This window comes from Astyanax mexicanus, chromosome 15 (genome assembly GCF_023375975.1).
Source record: "Astyanax mexicanus isolate ESR-SI-001 chromosome 15, AstMex3_surface, whole genome shotgun sequence".
Lineage (NCBI taxonomy): Eukaryota > Metazoa > Chordata > Actinopteri > Characiformes > Acestrorhamphidae > Astyanax > Astyanax mexicanus.
Window position 1 is genome coordinate 17,939,540 of NC_064422.1, and position 16,826 is coordinate 17,956,365.

The following is a 16,826-nucleotide window of genomic DNA, read 5'->3' on the forward strand; positions in this document are numbered from 1 at the left end:
TTTTCGTGTGGACGGAAGGCAAAATGGAGACAAAAACCTCAGTTTTTAAAAATATTCGGGTTCATGTGGACGGGGCCTCAGATTCAGCCAAGATTAGCAAACGTTAGCCAGCTAATTTATCATAGCCACTAGTAGGGGTGGATATATATATATATATATATATATATATATATATATATATATATATATATATATATATATATATATATATATATATATATATATATATATTTAGTTTACTACCTTTCCAGCAACCAGTGTACACAAAGATAGTAACACATATTTTGAGTTGTGTCACTATCTTGTGCTGTGTTTGGACGGGAAGACAAATCTACTGATAAAAGGATAGAAATGTAACTCATCAGTGTTGTAGTTAGATAGCTAACTCTGCAGAGACAGAGCTTTCAGTTCTGCTGATGGAAATTTGAATAAGCTGTGTTTATGTTAGTTATTATATACGAGTATTTACTTCTTTATATGCTTGCAAGCTTATTTTTATGTACTGTTATCACTTTTCTTTATTTCATGTGTCCTATAATACCAAACACTAAAACATATATAATAAACACTTGTAGATATCATTTAAATATTATTTTTTTTGCAATAATATGGAAGATATTTAAGGTATTTTATTTAATATCATGTTGGAATAAACCCTGTAATATTGTTGATATGGGGAAAATCAGGTGGTTTTAGTGGTTTTCTCTGCATTTCGGCAGATTTGAAACAGATTTTACCCAGTGACTTGGGTTTTCGCCTGTCTGTTGCTAGGTAGCGAGACCCAGCAATGCATTCTGGGACACATTCTGCTCGTAGTAGGCAGCGATGTTTACTATGAATCAGGATGCATTATGGGAGTTTTTAAAAGTGCCCTCACAAAATTACGTTCCAATTTCCCCTTATGGTTTGGATGCACTCAATAGTGCCCTAAACAGTAGATAGGGAGTCAATTTGATCACAGCCAATGTTTTGACTTTACTAATAAATAAATCATCAAGTTAGTTTAGGTTTAAAACATGAAAGTGTAGATAAATGTTTACTGTATGTTTCAGCAAACAATAAAAAAATCAACACAAAAAGGTCATTATGATTTCCATTTATTTCACTTTGTAGTTTAAATTCATTGAAGTTATTTACAGAATCACACACACACAGAGAGAGAGCAGATTAGGATGTAGTGCAGTGAGAGAAGATCTGAAGCAGATGCAGCAGGGTATGCCTGTCGTGGGCGTAGTTTAGGCGGATGTATCGAACAGCCTCTCGATCATGTCCTCCACCTGCTCAGGTGAGTATTTGTGGTACTTCTCTGGGTTTTTGGTAAATGCGATGTTGGCACACCTGAAAAAAAAAAAAAACAGCACAAGCATTAGTGTACACTCGTACAGAGAGTCGCAGAGATAATGCGACCAAAACACAACACCTCATCAATAATAGTAATTATAATAATTAACTAACTGGTTGCCTGATAGCTTGACTACAACTCAGCTACTCCATGTAATGCAGACGCTCCGCTCCAGCCAGTCACTTTATTTAACTAAGTGTAGCCCCGTCTTTTTACAATTTAGAAAAATATACAATTTGTGTGTAAATATAGAGATGGTACCTGTGTAGGAAAGCTCTGTAAGACTCTGAAACCAGTCGTTTCTGGGCCTGTCTGATAGCGTCCCGCTGCTCCTTATCAGGAATAGCCCAAACCTTCTGGATTTTACACAGCTCATCCAGACCATCGTTAAAACCCTGTACACACACAGACAGCAGAACAAGGCCTTAAAAAAATCCACTCTCAGTAAACCCAGTAGTATTATATCACATACCCACACACACTACAATATATTTAGTAAATGTTGTTTCTAATATGTGACAATTTTTCTGATGTGCTGGTTTACATTTTTTTTTCCTGTAAATGAACAATAAAGGTCATTCAGATGGTAACAAATGTTCAAAAATGTTTACTGTATGCTTTCACTTGTTTTAGCAAATAAAAACCATCTACACAAAAAGGACCATAACTAACACACACACACACTCCATTTTAAAAGTCAGATGTAATGCTTTTTAAGGCCTTTTTAAAACCTCAATAAATATAATTTAAGACCCAAAAATGTAGTCATAATTTATTTGGTAGAAAATAATTTATTGTGTTGGAAATCAAAACCTAATGTTTTCCATTTGCTATCATTTTTTTTTTTATTTTGTTCCACTGTGAGGCAGAACCGAGCCGATATAAAGTTCTGCTAATCTTAATTCTCTCCTCGCTAATGTCAGATAGCTTTCTGCTAAAGTTAGTATGTGCTTTCCCATGGCATTAAACACACCGACTGCAAATTTAAAGTAAATTTAAGACAATTTAAGACTTTCTTAATTACCCAGATTTGAACTTTAAGACCTTTTAAGACTTTTTAAGGAACCGTGGGAACCCTGCATACACACACACACACTCAAATAACACAGACATGCTAACCACACATTGTTCATTTCTTACCTTAAACTTGTCTTTGATCACCTGTCTCTCTTTGTCCTTCAGCTGAAAACAAAAAATAAATTCATTACCAACAGTAATTCACTCATAATTTTAAATCAAGATACCTTTTGAACCGATAAGCTGATCTGTGCATGCGTGCGTGTGTGTGTGTGTGAGTGAGTATTTGTGTGTGTTTAGGGGGTCCCACCTTGGTTCCAGGCTGAAACGCTGGCATGTTGCGCTCGGTGAGATGGTCTGTTACCTTCAGCCAGCTGTAAACAAACATGTCAATTTCAGGTTCAATACAGTATAAAACAGTACTAAAACAACAGCATTACTTTTAACTGCTTAAACTATCATTTTTTTCTCTAAGCATACTGCAGGATGCATTTCAGATTTTAAGAGTTATTTTTAAGAAATATTAGCACTAGATTAAATTATATTTAAAATTCAGGTTTAAGTGATTGACAACCTGATATAATCACAATTCTTTTTTTTTTGTAAATCCTGGTAGTTCTCTGTATTTTTGGGGAGGGAGACAGTTATAATAGTGTAGTGTGGTTTACTTCTGGCAGACTTACTGTATTATAATATCTCAGGATAGAGTGCAAGAGGGAGGGACACTGTGCGAGAAACAGCTCGGGTGAGCGTGAGATAAAGTGAGAGAGAGCGAGGGACAGTGTGAGAGTGTGAGAGACTGCATGAGTGGGGGAATGAAAGAACGACTGAGGAAAAGACAGAGTGAGAGAGCGAGTCAGCGCAAGAGTGCAAGAGACAGTACAAGAGAGAGAGAGAGAGAGCGAGGTAAAGCGAGAGAGTGTGTGAGAGGGAGAGACAGCGTCAGTGAGCGAGAGACAGCATGAGTGGGAGAACGACAGAACGACTGAGGAAAAGACAGCGTGAGAGAACGAGACAGTGCAAGACAGCGCGATAAAGCAGAAGAGACAGTGTGAGTGAGTGAGAGACAGTGTGAGTGGGGGAAAGTGCGAGAAAGCGCGAGACAACACAAGAAAGAGAGACAGCGCAAGAGTACAACAGACAGCACGATAGAACTAGAGACAATGCGAGAGAGAGAGACAGAGAAGTAAAGAGAGAGAGAGTGTTTTAGAGGGAGATACAGCGTAAGTGAGCGAGAGACAGCCCGAGTGGGGGAAAGAGAGCAGTGCAAGAGAGGGAGAGACAGCGTAAGTAAGCTAGAGACAGCATAATTGAGCGAGAGACAGCATAAGTGAGCGGGGCAAAGACAACATGAGAGACAGCATAAGAGAGTGAGCAACAAGAGCGGAAAACAGCAAGCGAGAGAGTTTGTGTGCAATAGGGCACCTCGAAGTGCATACTCTCCTCGTTTGGAGTGTTTAATGCAAAGTATCAAAAGTAGGCACCCATTTTTTTTAGACCCTTCGGTTCTAAGCAGTACCGAGACGTTTTTGTCGGTACCTTTTTGATATGAAATTTTGATACCCAGCCCTAGGTGTGATACAGGAATTGTATATCTGGATATTTCACACAGGTTTAGCACAGGTGAGATACACTGCAGGTGTGATGTGCTGCAGGTGTGTTACCTGCGCTGATAGGTCTGAATCTGCTGCTCGATCAGTTCTCTATAGGAGCTCTCTGCTTTCTTCTGAGTGACGGCCACCAGCTGGATCAGTTCAGACCTGAAACAGAACAACAACGGGTTACAGTTGAGTGTTTTTTTTTTTTTAACAATTAAATTTATATGCATTTTTTCTGTGCTGTGTTACACTAATTATAATGATGTTCTGATTAAAGTACTACTGATTACTCATCAATATTTAGCCACACTAAAGTACAGCCTCTAAACAAGGTGGAGGTAGTTCCATCTACAACTCACAGTATGAGCTATCCAGACGAGCGTACAGCCTCTAAACATTGTGTAGATAGTTTCATATACAAGTCACAAAACGAGCTAGTCAGGCTAACGAACAGCCTTCAAACATGGTGGAGGTAGTTCCATCTACAACTCACAGTATGAGCTATCCAGACGAATGTACTGCCTCTAAACATTATGTAGGTGGCTATTTAGGCTTAAGTAGAACTTCTAAACATGAAGGGGAATATATGTAGGCCTGTATGTGCACACTCCATATGTGTGTTTAATTGTAAAGGTCTGTATTTGGTAACTCACTTCTCCAGAGATTTAAGGATGTAGTTGTAGTTGTTGTGGAGAAAGATTGCACTCAGAGCCTGATCCTCATACACCTTAGACTTACTCAGTAGATTCAGCTGCAGATTTCCCAGAACTTTACCTACAACACAATCATATAATCAATATATAGTCATAAATACATCATATACAATAATATGACGATAGCAGTCTATTTTATACTTGCTTTGCTATTTACTATTTGTTATACTATTTACAATTATAAAGGGTATTTTGTATTGTGGCTTATGTTTATAATTTAAAAGCATACACCGAATATTCTGCACTTTAGTGTTGTGGTAGTTTTGTTCTTAAGAAATCAGACAAAAACTGATTTTTTCTACTAAAGAATATATTGCCAAAATACCCTAAAATATTGTGTTTTTATATACAATATCGTCCACACCTAGCCATGATATAATAAGTAAAACACTAACATTTGAATAAATATAAAAAAAAGTGCTAACTCCACAGTATATACAGCTCTGGAAAAAACAAGAGACCACTTAAAAATTATAAGTTTCTTTGATTTTTCTAAATTGAAAACCTCTGGAATATAATCAAGAGCAAGATGGATGATCGCAAGCCATCAAACCAAGCTGAACTGCTTGAATTTTTGCACCAGAAGTGGAATAAAGTTATCCAAAAGCAGTGTGTAAGACTGGTGGAGGAGAACATGCCAAGATGCATGAAAACTCTGATAAAGGTTATTGCACCAAACTTTTATGAATATGAAAACTTTATGAATATTAACTTGTTTTTTTGTATTATTTAAGGTCTGAAAGCTCTGCGTCTTTTTGTCATTTCAGCCATTTCTCATTTTCTGCAAATAAATGCTATAAATGACAGTTTTTATATTTGTACCTTGAGAGAAATGTTGTCTGTAGTTTATAAAATAAAACAACAATTCATTTTACTCAAACATCTACCTATAAATAGCAAAATCAGAGAAACTGATTTAGAAACTAAATTGGACTCTTAATTTTTATCCAGTGCTGTATAATAAAACTAGTCTGCAAAAACACTACAATTAGAATCAATTGTTTTAGAGATTTCACAAAAATCTGAAAATATACATATTTCTATTTGACCTAGAGCAGTTTAGCCCCACCTACTCACACTAACTTAGGGGCAGCCTATCAGAAATGAGCATATTTGCACACATCAGTTTTAAAGGGGATTTAGGAGATTTTTCCTGACATGTACATACATTCCATCAGGGGTAGAAAATAATGAAATAGAAGATACGGGTCCTTTATAAAAGCAGATATTAAACTAACGCATCATGTAAACAATGAGTGTGAGGGTCTTACAGATGTAGGTGCTGAGGAGTCTGCGGCTGAACTCAGAGCTGTAGCTGCTGGCCGAGGAGCTCGTCTCTGAAAATAAAGAGAATAAAAACTATTTAGCCCAATTCAACACCACAAATACCTACCACAAACACACACAAATGCTGTTAAAAATATTATTTACTTAAGAAAACAAACTGTAATGTGAAATTAACTGTTTGACCAAAAACATTAATGCATACAGTATTATTATTTTTAAATTTAAAGGATTTTGTTAACCAAGTTTGTGTGTGTGTGTTTCAGGACTGGAATCAAATACAAGCAGAGGAACTTGTTAATGTGTCACAGTATCTGCACCAAATCCAAAATACTTAAAGAATTCATACTCTGCACTTTCTTTCATTACAGAGACAGAGAAATATGAGGGATACATCTACAGAATATAAAGATGGAAATTGGCAGCTGTTGTCAGGTGCCGATTGTATTCTGTCAGATTCATACATTTTGTGGGGCAACAGTTAGGGCTCAGACAAAATGTGGTAAAGCTACAGACAATGAGAGACTAAATTTAAGTCAGTTTCAGATGTCAATTTGCAACTTGATTCCGATAGAATTTTGCCACCCTCCAGAAAATTTTGCATATAATTACATCTGTATATACATCAGTCGGTTAAAGACAGATTTAGATGAGATTTTGTGAGCTACAGCCAGGTTTAAATAAATAAAATCTAAACCCAACTCCAGTTGCAATTTTAACAGTTACAGCTGATTCAGTGTCAACTGGACCATAGTCAAGTTCAGACAATTTTGTAAGGCTACAGTTGATTCAGACCATTTTTAAGATGAAATCTGGAAATTATGATGCAGAGCTAGTTAAAAAAAAAAATTTGGTAAACTCCAGTTTGGTTTAGAAAACTATGTTAACAGTTATGGCTGATTCATACCCAATTTTTTCAACCTCCAGTCAATTAAGTGAGGCTACAGATAAAATGTTGAGTGCTACATTTGGCTTAAGGCAGAATGTTTTGAAATTTAGTCCTGGTTCTGATGTGTTTTTGTGAGATGCAGTTCGGTTTAGATAAAAGGTTCAATGCTGCATTTGGCTTTAGGCAGAACTTTGTCAGATCCAGTTGGGACCAAATCATGTTCAGACACATTTGTGAGGCTACAGTTGGTTCAGACAATTTGTCACATAAAATTAGTCAACTCAAGATGCATTTAGATAGAACTACAGCCAGGTTTAAAAAAGATGTTTACTGCTACAGATGGTTTCAGGCAGAATTCTGTCAGATCAAGACAGGCTCTGATGGAATTCCGTCAACCTGCAGTCAGGTTCAGACCAAATTCTGTCAACCTGTAAGTTTTAGCTGGACCATATGAGGTTCAGAACATTTTGTGGGGCTACATTTGGTTCAGACATTTTTGGAGATAAAATTGGGCACCTAAGAAAAATTTGGATGTTATTTTATGAGCTACAGTTGAGTTAGATAAAATGTTTAATGCTACAGTTGGTTTCAGGCAGAAATTTGTCAGATCCACCCGGGTTCAGGTGATTTTGCCACCTAATTTTGCCAGGATCAGACATCTTTGGGGCATTAATTGGTTTAGACCGAACTTTGTCATATTCAATCATATTTAGATGGAAATTTATTGAGCTACATTTGAGTACAGACAGAAAGAATTGCATAGAATTATGTCAGGTTCAGACAATTTTGTGAAGGTGAAGTTCCAGTCAATTTCTGAATTTGGCAGATATAGACAGATTTGAATGAATACTGTGACCTACAGTCAAATTCAGAAAGAATTTTATCAACATTGAATTCATATCAGATAAAAGAGAGAACTGAGAAAAAGAAAAACCAGTTTAAAAAGACAGAAACCAGTTTAAAAAGACAGAAACCATTATAAAGAGGGAGGAGAGTGGGAAATGGGCGCTGCCCTCCCCGGTGCAGCCCTGTTCAGTGCTTACCTCGGGGGTCTAAAGGAATATTGTAAGTGTCCCCGAGGACTACAGAGCAGAGGCAAAGCAGAAAGAGAAAGGAAGAGAGAGAAAGAGAAAGAGAGAGGCAGAAGTGCGAGAGGTTAGAAAAGTCTCGTTAGTGCAGAATAAGCATAACCAGTCACAGCCAGGCCGCGTGGATGGTGGGGTGCACAGGAAAATGAGGAGGATGAGGGGGTCTTTTACAGCAGTGATGAGGAACACAGCGTTGCAGATCAGTGTTTTTCCTTCTCTAACAAACCAAATCAATACAGGCCTGGCCTGTAAGTATTGGGACATTTAGATGAACCAGGACTTTCTACTGGATCTTGGAGCGACAGGAGTGTTAAAGAGGTCAGGATGTTAAATACTAACCACTCCACCTCATCCACAACTCCAACTCCAACCCAATTCAATTCAAAAGTACTGGATGGAGCTCCATCATTCCAGAGAACACAGTTCTTCCACTTCTCCACAGCTCAAAGCTGGTAGCTTTCTAACCCTCTAGCCTACGCCTGGAATTATACATAGTGCAAATATGAACATGTATATTTTTCTGCTCCAGAGAGTCCAATTTTTTGCTAATATTTCTCTATAGGCATTAGACAAGCTGTACGTAAATTTGCACATCTGTGCCATCAATGGATGCAACTAAAAGTAGCTGAAGGCAGTCATTAGCATGGTCTAGATTTGACATTAACTTTGGGAATCAGTAAAGGAGAAGGGTAACAGCTCCCTCTGCAGGATGGGTTTTATATAATGCAGGTGAGGCAAAAGCAAATGCGAGAGGACCGGCAGAAGACTGGAGGAGGCTGAAGCTGCTCATCCTGCTCACTTTAGGAGTTAAGTTGATGTTTACAGGTAGAGCAGCTTCAGCCAAACCACATGCAGAGAAACAAAGAGAGGAGAGTGCAGGAGAACAGATCGCGGAGGAGATAGGAGAGAGTGAATGTGGGAAATCAGGAGGCAGAAATCTGGACCAGAAGATGCAGGAATAGCCTTCGTAACAACAGAGTGAAATTCTCATTCACACAGCATTCACTTCATAATGAGATACACTGGAATGGATGTATGTGTGTGTTTTAGTTAGGTCTTGACAATAATATTACTAGCTATTACAAATAATTAGTACGGTCATTTTTAATTAAGACATCCAATTTTGTGAGCTTTAGCTGATTCACAGTATAGAGTCTAATCAAACATTCCCTTCCTGTTTTGTAGCAAAAAGCTTTGATTTGGCAGCACAGGCTAAGGGAAAAAGTGTTTTTGGCTAGCATTGGCTAACTCCACTAACAATTTAATCTGGGCTAGCTAACAGTTTAGCTAACATAAGCTAAATGTAGAAAAACAGTTTATTTTGGCATAACATAGGCTAACTCTAGCGAATAGGTTAAATATGGGCTAGCTATCAGTTTAGCTAGCATAAATTAACTAGCAAAAAGTTTTAATTTAGGCTAAACATTAGCCTTAACATAGGCTAACTCCACTAACAATTTAACCTGGGCTAGCTAACAGTTTAGCTAACAGAAGCTAACTCTAGCAAATAAGTTAAATTTGGGCTAGCTAACATGAACTAACTAGTAAAAAGTTATAATTTAAGCTAAACATAGACTTAATATAGGCTAACTCCACTAACAATTTAATCTGGGCTAGCTAACAGTTTAGCTAACAGAAGCTAACTCTTGCAAATAGGTTAAATTTGGGCTAGCTAACAGTTTAGCTAGCATAAACTAACTAGTAAAAAGTTTTAATTTAGACTAAACATAGACTTAACATAGGCTAACTCCACTAATAATTTAATTTTGGCTAGCTAAACGTTAACACAAGCTAGGCAATGGTAAAATTTATTTACCTAAACAGGTTAATGCTAGTATAAAGGTTTCATTAATTTGAAATAACATAGGCTAGCTGTAGTGACAAGTTTTCATTTGGCTAAAACAACTAAACACATTTGGCTAAAACAACTAAACACAAATATAGTCTGCTAACATAAACTAACTAGTAATTTAGCCTAAACATAAATAGGCTCCACTAACAATTTAATTTGGGATGGCTAACAGTTTACAAGCTAGCCAATTCGAGCAAAAAGGATTGCAGCTCGTTGTAGTCAGGTAATATTTATCATTGTTTTAACAGATGATAAAGAATAAAAAAAAAAAAAAAAAAAAAAAAAAAAAACACTGGCATCCTTGCTCAGCTCATCTGGGGGCGCTATTTTATAGCTTTAATTTATCCAAACTTTATAATAGGAAGTTTGTTTCTACTACAAAAACAGAACAAACTATGTTTCTTCTACTACTTTCACTGTACTTTCATTTGGGTGAGCTAACAGTTTAGCTTATACAAGCAAACCCAAGCTTTTTTTTCCTGTTAGCTAATAGTTTAACTAACACCATACTGACTCTATTGAGTATCATCACTGTAATATATTTTTTTTATGGGCCAATAGAAATATTTTTATTCTAAAATGACTTGGTGTAAAATCTTTGTACACTGACCTCCACAAAAAGTTTGTAAAGAAGCACTATTGCATGAGAAGAATTACATTCACAATGTTCTTTTTTTAATCGATAAGAAGCATAATGAAAATATCATTAGAGCTTAAATAACACTAATCCAATTGTACTTTTCATTAGAGGGTGTAAAAAACCTGTTAAAGTGATGTTGTGCAGCTAAAACGGAATAAAAGTAATGACCTCCTGAGCCTTTAATGTTAGTAGTGGATTACTATGTCAGTAAGCCTCCCAACTACAGTTACACCTGTCCTATGTCACCTTTTTTCCTCTTACTTTGATTTGAATAAGGATATGTCAGTATGAACGCGAAGCAAACCAGAAGTAAAATTAAATATCATGTACCACATACAGACTAGATTTAATTCACTGGAATTATTTAGTTTGAGGATAATTCACAGCTTTACTAAGCCTAATTCAAACAGGAAGTTGTTCTGAATGTGATGAGGTGTGAGAGTTGAGGTATAGATGGGTGATCATGCAGATGGCTGTGATTACAGTGATATCAGTGTACGAATATGACTCATAATCGTGACTGATGTGTATGATCGGACGCGGCTCAGCGCAGTACAGACGAACAGAGGAAGTACTGGTATTGATACAGTATTTAAAGTATTGTATACTTATCTGACCGACCGCCTGCCTGCCTGCCCGCACGACTGACTGCGAGTGTGAGACTCTGTGTGTGTGTGTGGGGTGAGGAGGTGTGGTGTTTTACCCTGAGATGCCAGCATCGCTCCAGCCGTCTCCTGGAAATCCAGCAGCTGCTGCAGGAACAGAATCGCCTGGAGAAACAGAAAGAAAGAGATTTAGTTTGTTTGTGTGCAGACATTATACAGACAAGAGAGTTAGAGCAGGACGTACGTTGCTGGTGAGCTCGTGGACTGTTCCGTCTTTAGGCATGTTGTACTCTTTATCTGGATCATTCTGAGGAACACACAGCACAGATTAATTGTCAGTAATCTAGAACACTTGAACTGTGATATTAGCTGACTCGGTTTTTGGCAGGTGAGTGTGGTGAACCTTGATGCTGTCGGCGAATTCCTCCAGTGCTTTGGCTCCCGTCGTCTCCATGGAGGTGATCAGGGTGGGCAGCTTGTTTTTAGTGCTGGCGGCTGTTCCCTACACACACAAACACACAGACACACACAGACACACACACACACACAAATAATTGTGAATCACACACAGCATCACACACAGGCAGTTTCAGAGCTGGAGACAGACTCGATTTGCTCAGCTTCTCACTTTAAATACTTTAGTTCTAGGTGGTTCCTATGATGTTGCTAGCTTGATGCTATGGTATCCTACGGGGTAACCATCGGTGGTGCAAGGTGATTGCTACATGGCTGCTATGGTATTCCATGATAGAATATATATATTGTTTTAAGTTATAAATATAATGGTTCCAAACATGAAGTAAAACTAAAATCTTTAACTGTAAAAACAAAACAAAAAATTACTTTTGCCCATTTTGTAAACAACAGTTAACTAAAATAAAATTACAATATGTAACAAAATTAAATTCATCACAGTACGTGCGGAATATTAAGTGCATGCATTTAAATTGCAAACATAACCAACAATTCCAAAAATATAAAACAAATCCAAAACTATTATCACGATATATGTTTTCAAGGCAATATAATTGTATACATCAACATTGTTGTAAAAGTGATTCCAGTGGGAATTGTAAAAAAAAAATTGTGCATGCAATTAAAAAAATGCAATCAAATCCAATCAAAACATGACATTTTTAAATAGAAATCCTGAAGACAGTTTACCTGCAGGGTGGAGTCAAAGTCGGGTTTAGTCTGTTTAAGGTGGCGGAGGATGGGGAAGATAGTAAGAACAGCGGAGTAGTCATGTCTCATGATGGCCCGGCGAGCAGCTGTGACGATACTGTCCCCGTCCAGCATCAGATTATCCAATGCCTCCTACAGGGAAAACATGACATTGAGAATTTGATTGCATTTAATGACAAAAGCAAGCAATAGGAAGATTCAGTTCCATCCTTTCAGTGAATACAGTTCTTCTGCTCCACAACTCAAAGATGGGGGTTCTATACCACTCTTGCACATGCCTGGTATTAGTCATGATGCCTATTAGTGTTGTAGTCTTAGTCTTGAGACCATAAACAAGGTCTCTGTCTCAGACTCGACCTCATTTGGAATTAGAGTGGGATGTTTGTAGCAAAGTTGTCAATTTTTTTGTCACATTTAGTTCATTCACTAGAGTAAGTTAGGGAAAACAATGCTGTTTCAGGTATCTGTCATTTCAGAACGACAGCTAGATAAATGCAAAATACTATAACATTAATGAGTTAACTATGTTATACTAATCTCTGCTTGTTAGCCAGCTAGTGATTTGTTCATTTAACAAAACAATATTACAGAAAAACATCATGTTATTTTGATTACAAGCCAGTAAAGCTGTAAATCTATAGAACACTTTGTCTATATGAAGCTGAGGTTCACTGAATTGCTAAAATTTAAAGTATGAAAAAAAACTGGAATCACTGACTAATGACTGGATTTGTTTCATATTTTTTTTTACAGGTTTTTGATTTTATGAAAGAATTAAACAGTACATGCTACAGAAATCAGTTTCTAATTGAATTACTCCATATTTTTCCTCAGGAATTTGTCAAACATGTAACAATACCATAAAAACCTTTTCATTACTGAGCTGTAAAATCTTCTCTAGTAATCTTTTCATCTTTTAATCAATCAATGTTCATCTTCATGTTTGTTAATCTGCTCCAGAGAGTCCTATTCTATTGGCAGTACTTCTCTTTCACATGGACTGTACAAGCTGTGTGTAGCATATATAATATGTGTGATTCTGACCTGTATGAGGGAGTCGAAGGTCTTCTTCTGGTGATGTTCTGGAATGATCTCGGTCAGTAGAGCGTACTCACTCTGAGCCAGCTTCACAAACGCGCTGATACAGTGGATATATGAGTCGATCTCAACGTCCAGAACATCATCCTTACCTGATATATACACACATATACACAAACACACACCTGTGTCAGCAAAGAGGTGAGGTAATGTAAACACAGTATGTTGCAGCTACAGAATTCCAGCTTTCCTGAAAGTTAAGAAATGCATTGTAAATGTTCTGATGTGAAAACAGATGAAGTCCAGTTTAGCTGAAAGAAGAAACATCACATTACATCACACAGGCCTGTTGTAACAGGACAGGCAAACCAAGGGAATGCCTGGGGCCCCGAACTGGCCTGTTTAAATTCTGTGAATTATCAGTATCCATATGCACCAGCTGTTCACTGTCTTTAATACTGGAACAGATAAAGCTACTAACTAACTGACATTAATTTCACTTTCAAATCATGGAAACAGCACACCAATACCTTAACCTATCCTTTATATTTGATAATATTTAGTTAACTTTACATGTCCTTACTCACCTTAAGCTTATTTAACTGAACTAAGTTTTAAATGCTTATATGGTTATTAGTTTTGCATGTTAAAACAAGTTTATATTCATAAAGTCTTAATAGTTTAGAAATCAATATTTGGTGGAATAACCCTGGTTTTTAACCACAGTTTTCATGCATCTTGGCATGTTCTCCTCCACCAGTCTTACACACTGCTTTTGAATAACTTTACGCCTTTCCTGGTGCAAAAATTCAAGCCGGTCAGCTTGGTTTGATGGCTTGTGACCATCCATCTTCTTCCTGATTCTATTCCATTCCATGGTATAATCAAAGAAACCCATCATTTTGAAGCGGTCTCATATTTTTTTCCCCAGAGTTGTATTTTACTTTCTTAAAATGTGACCTGTTGATGAGAAATGAACACTAACATACAACAAGTTGGCTTACTGTGACTTTTACATTTAAGATGGTGGCGCACAGATATTTAGCTATGCTATGGAATGTAAACAGTGGCTTTTATTAAACTTCTTGTGCAGTTTTAAAGTTCTAAATGTCTTGTTTTAAATGTCAGGGCTCTCAGGATTTTACCAAAGAAGTGTGGAGCTACCTTGAGCCTGAACAATGGAGGAAAAAGTGATTTATCTGCAGGGGCAAGAATACACCCCGTCTCACTCATTCTAAAAGCCTGTTTGGGCAAAGTGCACAAAATACTAGATCGCAGGAAGCTGCAGGAGAGCGGAGATGGGCTATTCAACAAAGGTAGGTACTTTTTACCATGTTTTAATACACCCAAAATCCATTTCACACTGGAGTTCTCCTTTAATATCATAATATCCCTTCCAATCTTTCTTTAAGGAACATTGGTTTCCCGCAGCAGTATGTAAGTTAAGTTGGTCGCCTTAACAACAATCGCTCCATGCCTTGACAGCGAATCCCTGGGAACAAAGAGCCTTAACTAACCATTTTTCTGAAGGAAACCCTGTTTTTTGTCAATCCTTTAAATTTTTCAATCATTTTCTCACACATTTGCTGCAAACTGGAGATCCTCTGCATATGGCTTTGTATCCAATTTTGATTATAATCATGTTGATGTGACCTGTATGAAATCATATTCATTTATCTTTGTTTTGTTTTCTCTCATTACTGGCCCTAAATTGCCTTGTCACAACTTTTTTGAAATATGCTGCAAATCTGAAATATGTGGGAAAAAGAAAAAAAAAAATAATGAAAACGACAGTAAAAAAAAATCAGAAGTGAAAAACAGAGATGAGAAAGACAAAGTAAAAAAAAAACTGAGAGAAACAGAGAAATAAAAGAAAAATGAAGTAAAAAATGGTTCTAATAAAGAGATCTAGTAAAAAAAAAAAAAAAACTGAAAACAGTGGCAGTATGGCCTATTGAAGGTGGGACCGAAACTGGGCGGGGCTTAGGAGACTCACCTGGAGAGGCCCCGTGCTTGTCGCTCAGCGCTTCCGACAGGTGCTTAACGCCGCGTGGCTCGTGATCGAAACCTGATTGGTCAGGGGGGTAAAGTCACATGACCTGTGTCACCACCTACCGTCACCATGGTTGCGGTGAAGAAGAGCCCCGCCCACCAAGCCCTTTACCAGGGAAGCGAGCGCACACACATATCCACCAAACCCAGGGGCAGTGAGTGTGTGTGTTTTGGTTAGTTAGTGTTGGTTTGTGTTAGAGGACACCACACAGAGAATTACAGAGAGAGAGAGAAAGAGAGAGAGAGAGAGAGAGAAAGACACTTATGACTCACAACAGCTATCCCCAGATACAAACAGTGTTTCACTCCATGCCATTATTAATCTCTAGCTGTTTTTTTGGCAAGAACTTGCAGATACAACATGTATACTGGGCTTGCATTTCAATATATAGCGATACTGTAAGCGATGCAATATATTGCACTTATTCAAATCCAATTAAAAAAAAAAACATATTTACACTTACACTAAAGAATAATTTAAATTATTTAAGATTCATACTGTTTTTTATTTTACTCGATACAGTATTGCAAAACGAAATATCACAATACGATACAATATCAATATTTTCTTCATAAGTTAGCTTTGAGACTTGAATTATCTCCAGTGCTGTTTTTTTTGTCTGTAATGCACAGAAAAGAAGACTCTAACATTTTACTATAAAATCTATATAGGAAATAAATCAAATTAACTAAAATATTTAATAGTTTTTTGTTTCCATTGCATCAGAAGCCTGTGTGTAATATTATATATTTCATATTTATCTTTTTATTTCACAAACCATACCTAAACAGTAAAAAAAAATAATAATAATAATAAATAATAAATAAATAAATAAATAAATAAATAAATATATATATATATATATATATATATATATATATATATATATATATATATATATATATATATATATATATATATATATATATTATTTTGCCTTAATGGCTGTAGTACAGTAGATGGGACTAAGCTAATTCTACTGTTTCATTGGCTGGTTCATGATAGACCATGAAGAAAATACATAATATCAATTGTAATAGATGCAGGGTCTGAAAGAGCAAAGATTAGATTTTTCCTGGACTGTCCCTTAAATTTTTTTTTTTATATTTACCCAAGTGAATACTGTTTGTTTCTGGTGTTCCTTTTCATTTTATTCATGTTCAGCTCCCATAATTCTGTTGTGAGTGTGAAAGTCTCAGTTCTGTGCGGCTGTTATTTTCTCAAAACACACAAACCCAAAAAACAGCAGCCTTCTAAAGCCACAGGAAGAAAGAGAGAGAGAGAGATTGAGAGAGAGTTAGAGAGGAAGAGTGGAGGAAGTTATTACCTTCTAGAGGAGTGAGGTTAGAAGCCTTTTTCCCGTCCAGCCCGTGCTGAGAGTACTGTTTCAGCAGATTCTGAGCTTTACGAATAGTCCCTGCACCCCCACAGAGCAGCAGCAGAGGGAGAAATAGAGACAGAAAGAGAGGGAGATAGAGAGAGAGAGTGGAGGGGTGAAAGAAGACAGGAAGTGTGTAAGGCG

The 16,826-nt window shown here is 36.9% G+C and overlaps 1 protein-coding gene across 10 annotated transcripts in view; it reads right to left on the reverse strand.

The window, feature by feature from the left end:
* Nucleotides 1-1,081: 1,081 nt before the first annotated feature.
* Nucleotides 1,082-16,826, reverse strand: part of exoc7 (exocyst complex component 7) — a 28,132-nt gene continuing 12,387 nt past the window's right edge. For 2 of the 10 annotated variants that reach the window (XM_022666050.2, XM_022666049.2), the window contains 14 exons: nt 16,632-16,721; nt 13,258-13,403; nt 12,193-12,345; nt 11,432-11,530; nt 11,273-11,335; nt 11,127-11,193; nt 7,887-7,925; nt 5,942-6,007; nt 4,611-4,731; nt 4,024-4,119; nt 2,670-2,733; nt 2,483-2,524; nt 1,604-1,737; nt 1,082-1,338 (listed from right to left, as the gene is read on the reverse strand). In XM_022666050.2, coding sequence (XP_022521771.1) covers nt 1,236-1,338; nt 1,604-1,737; nt 2,483-2,524; nt 2,670-2,733; nt 4,024-4,119; nt 4,611-4,731; nt 5,942-6,007; nt 7,887-7,925; nt 11,127-11,193; nt 11,273-11,335; nt 11,432-11,530; nt 12,193-12,345; nt 13,258-13,403; nt 16,632-16,721 — 1,283 coding nt within the window. In that variant the 3' untranslated portion in view covers nt 1,082-1,235. Of the gene's footprint in view, nt 1,339-1,603; nt 1,738-2,482; nt 2,525-2,669; nt 2,734-4,023; nt 4,120-4,610; nt 4,732-5,941; nt 6,008-7,886; nt 7,926-11,126; nt 11,194-11,272; nt 11,336-11,431; nt 11,531-12,192; nt 12,346-13,257; nt 13,404-15,247; nt 15,320-16,631; nt 16,722-16,826 lie in introns of all 10 variants that reach the window. The other 8 variants (XM_022666054.2, XM_022666053.2, XM_049464781.1 and 5 more) reach the window with 7 other exon arrangements.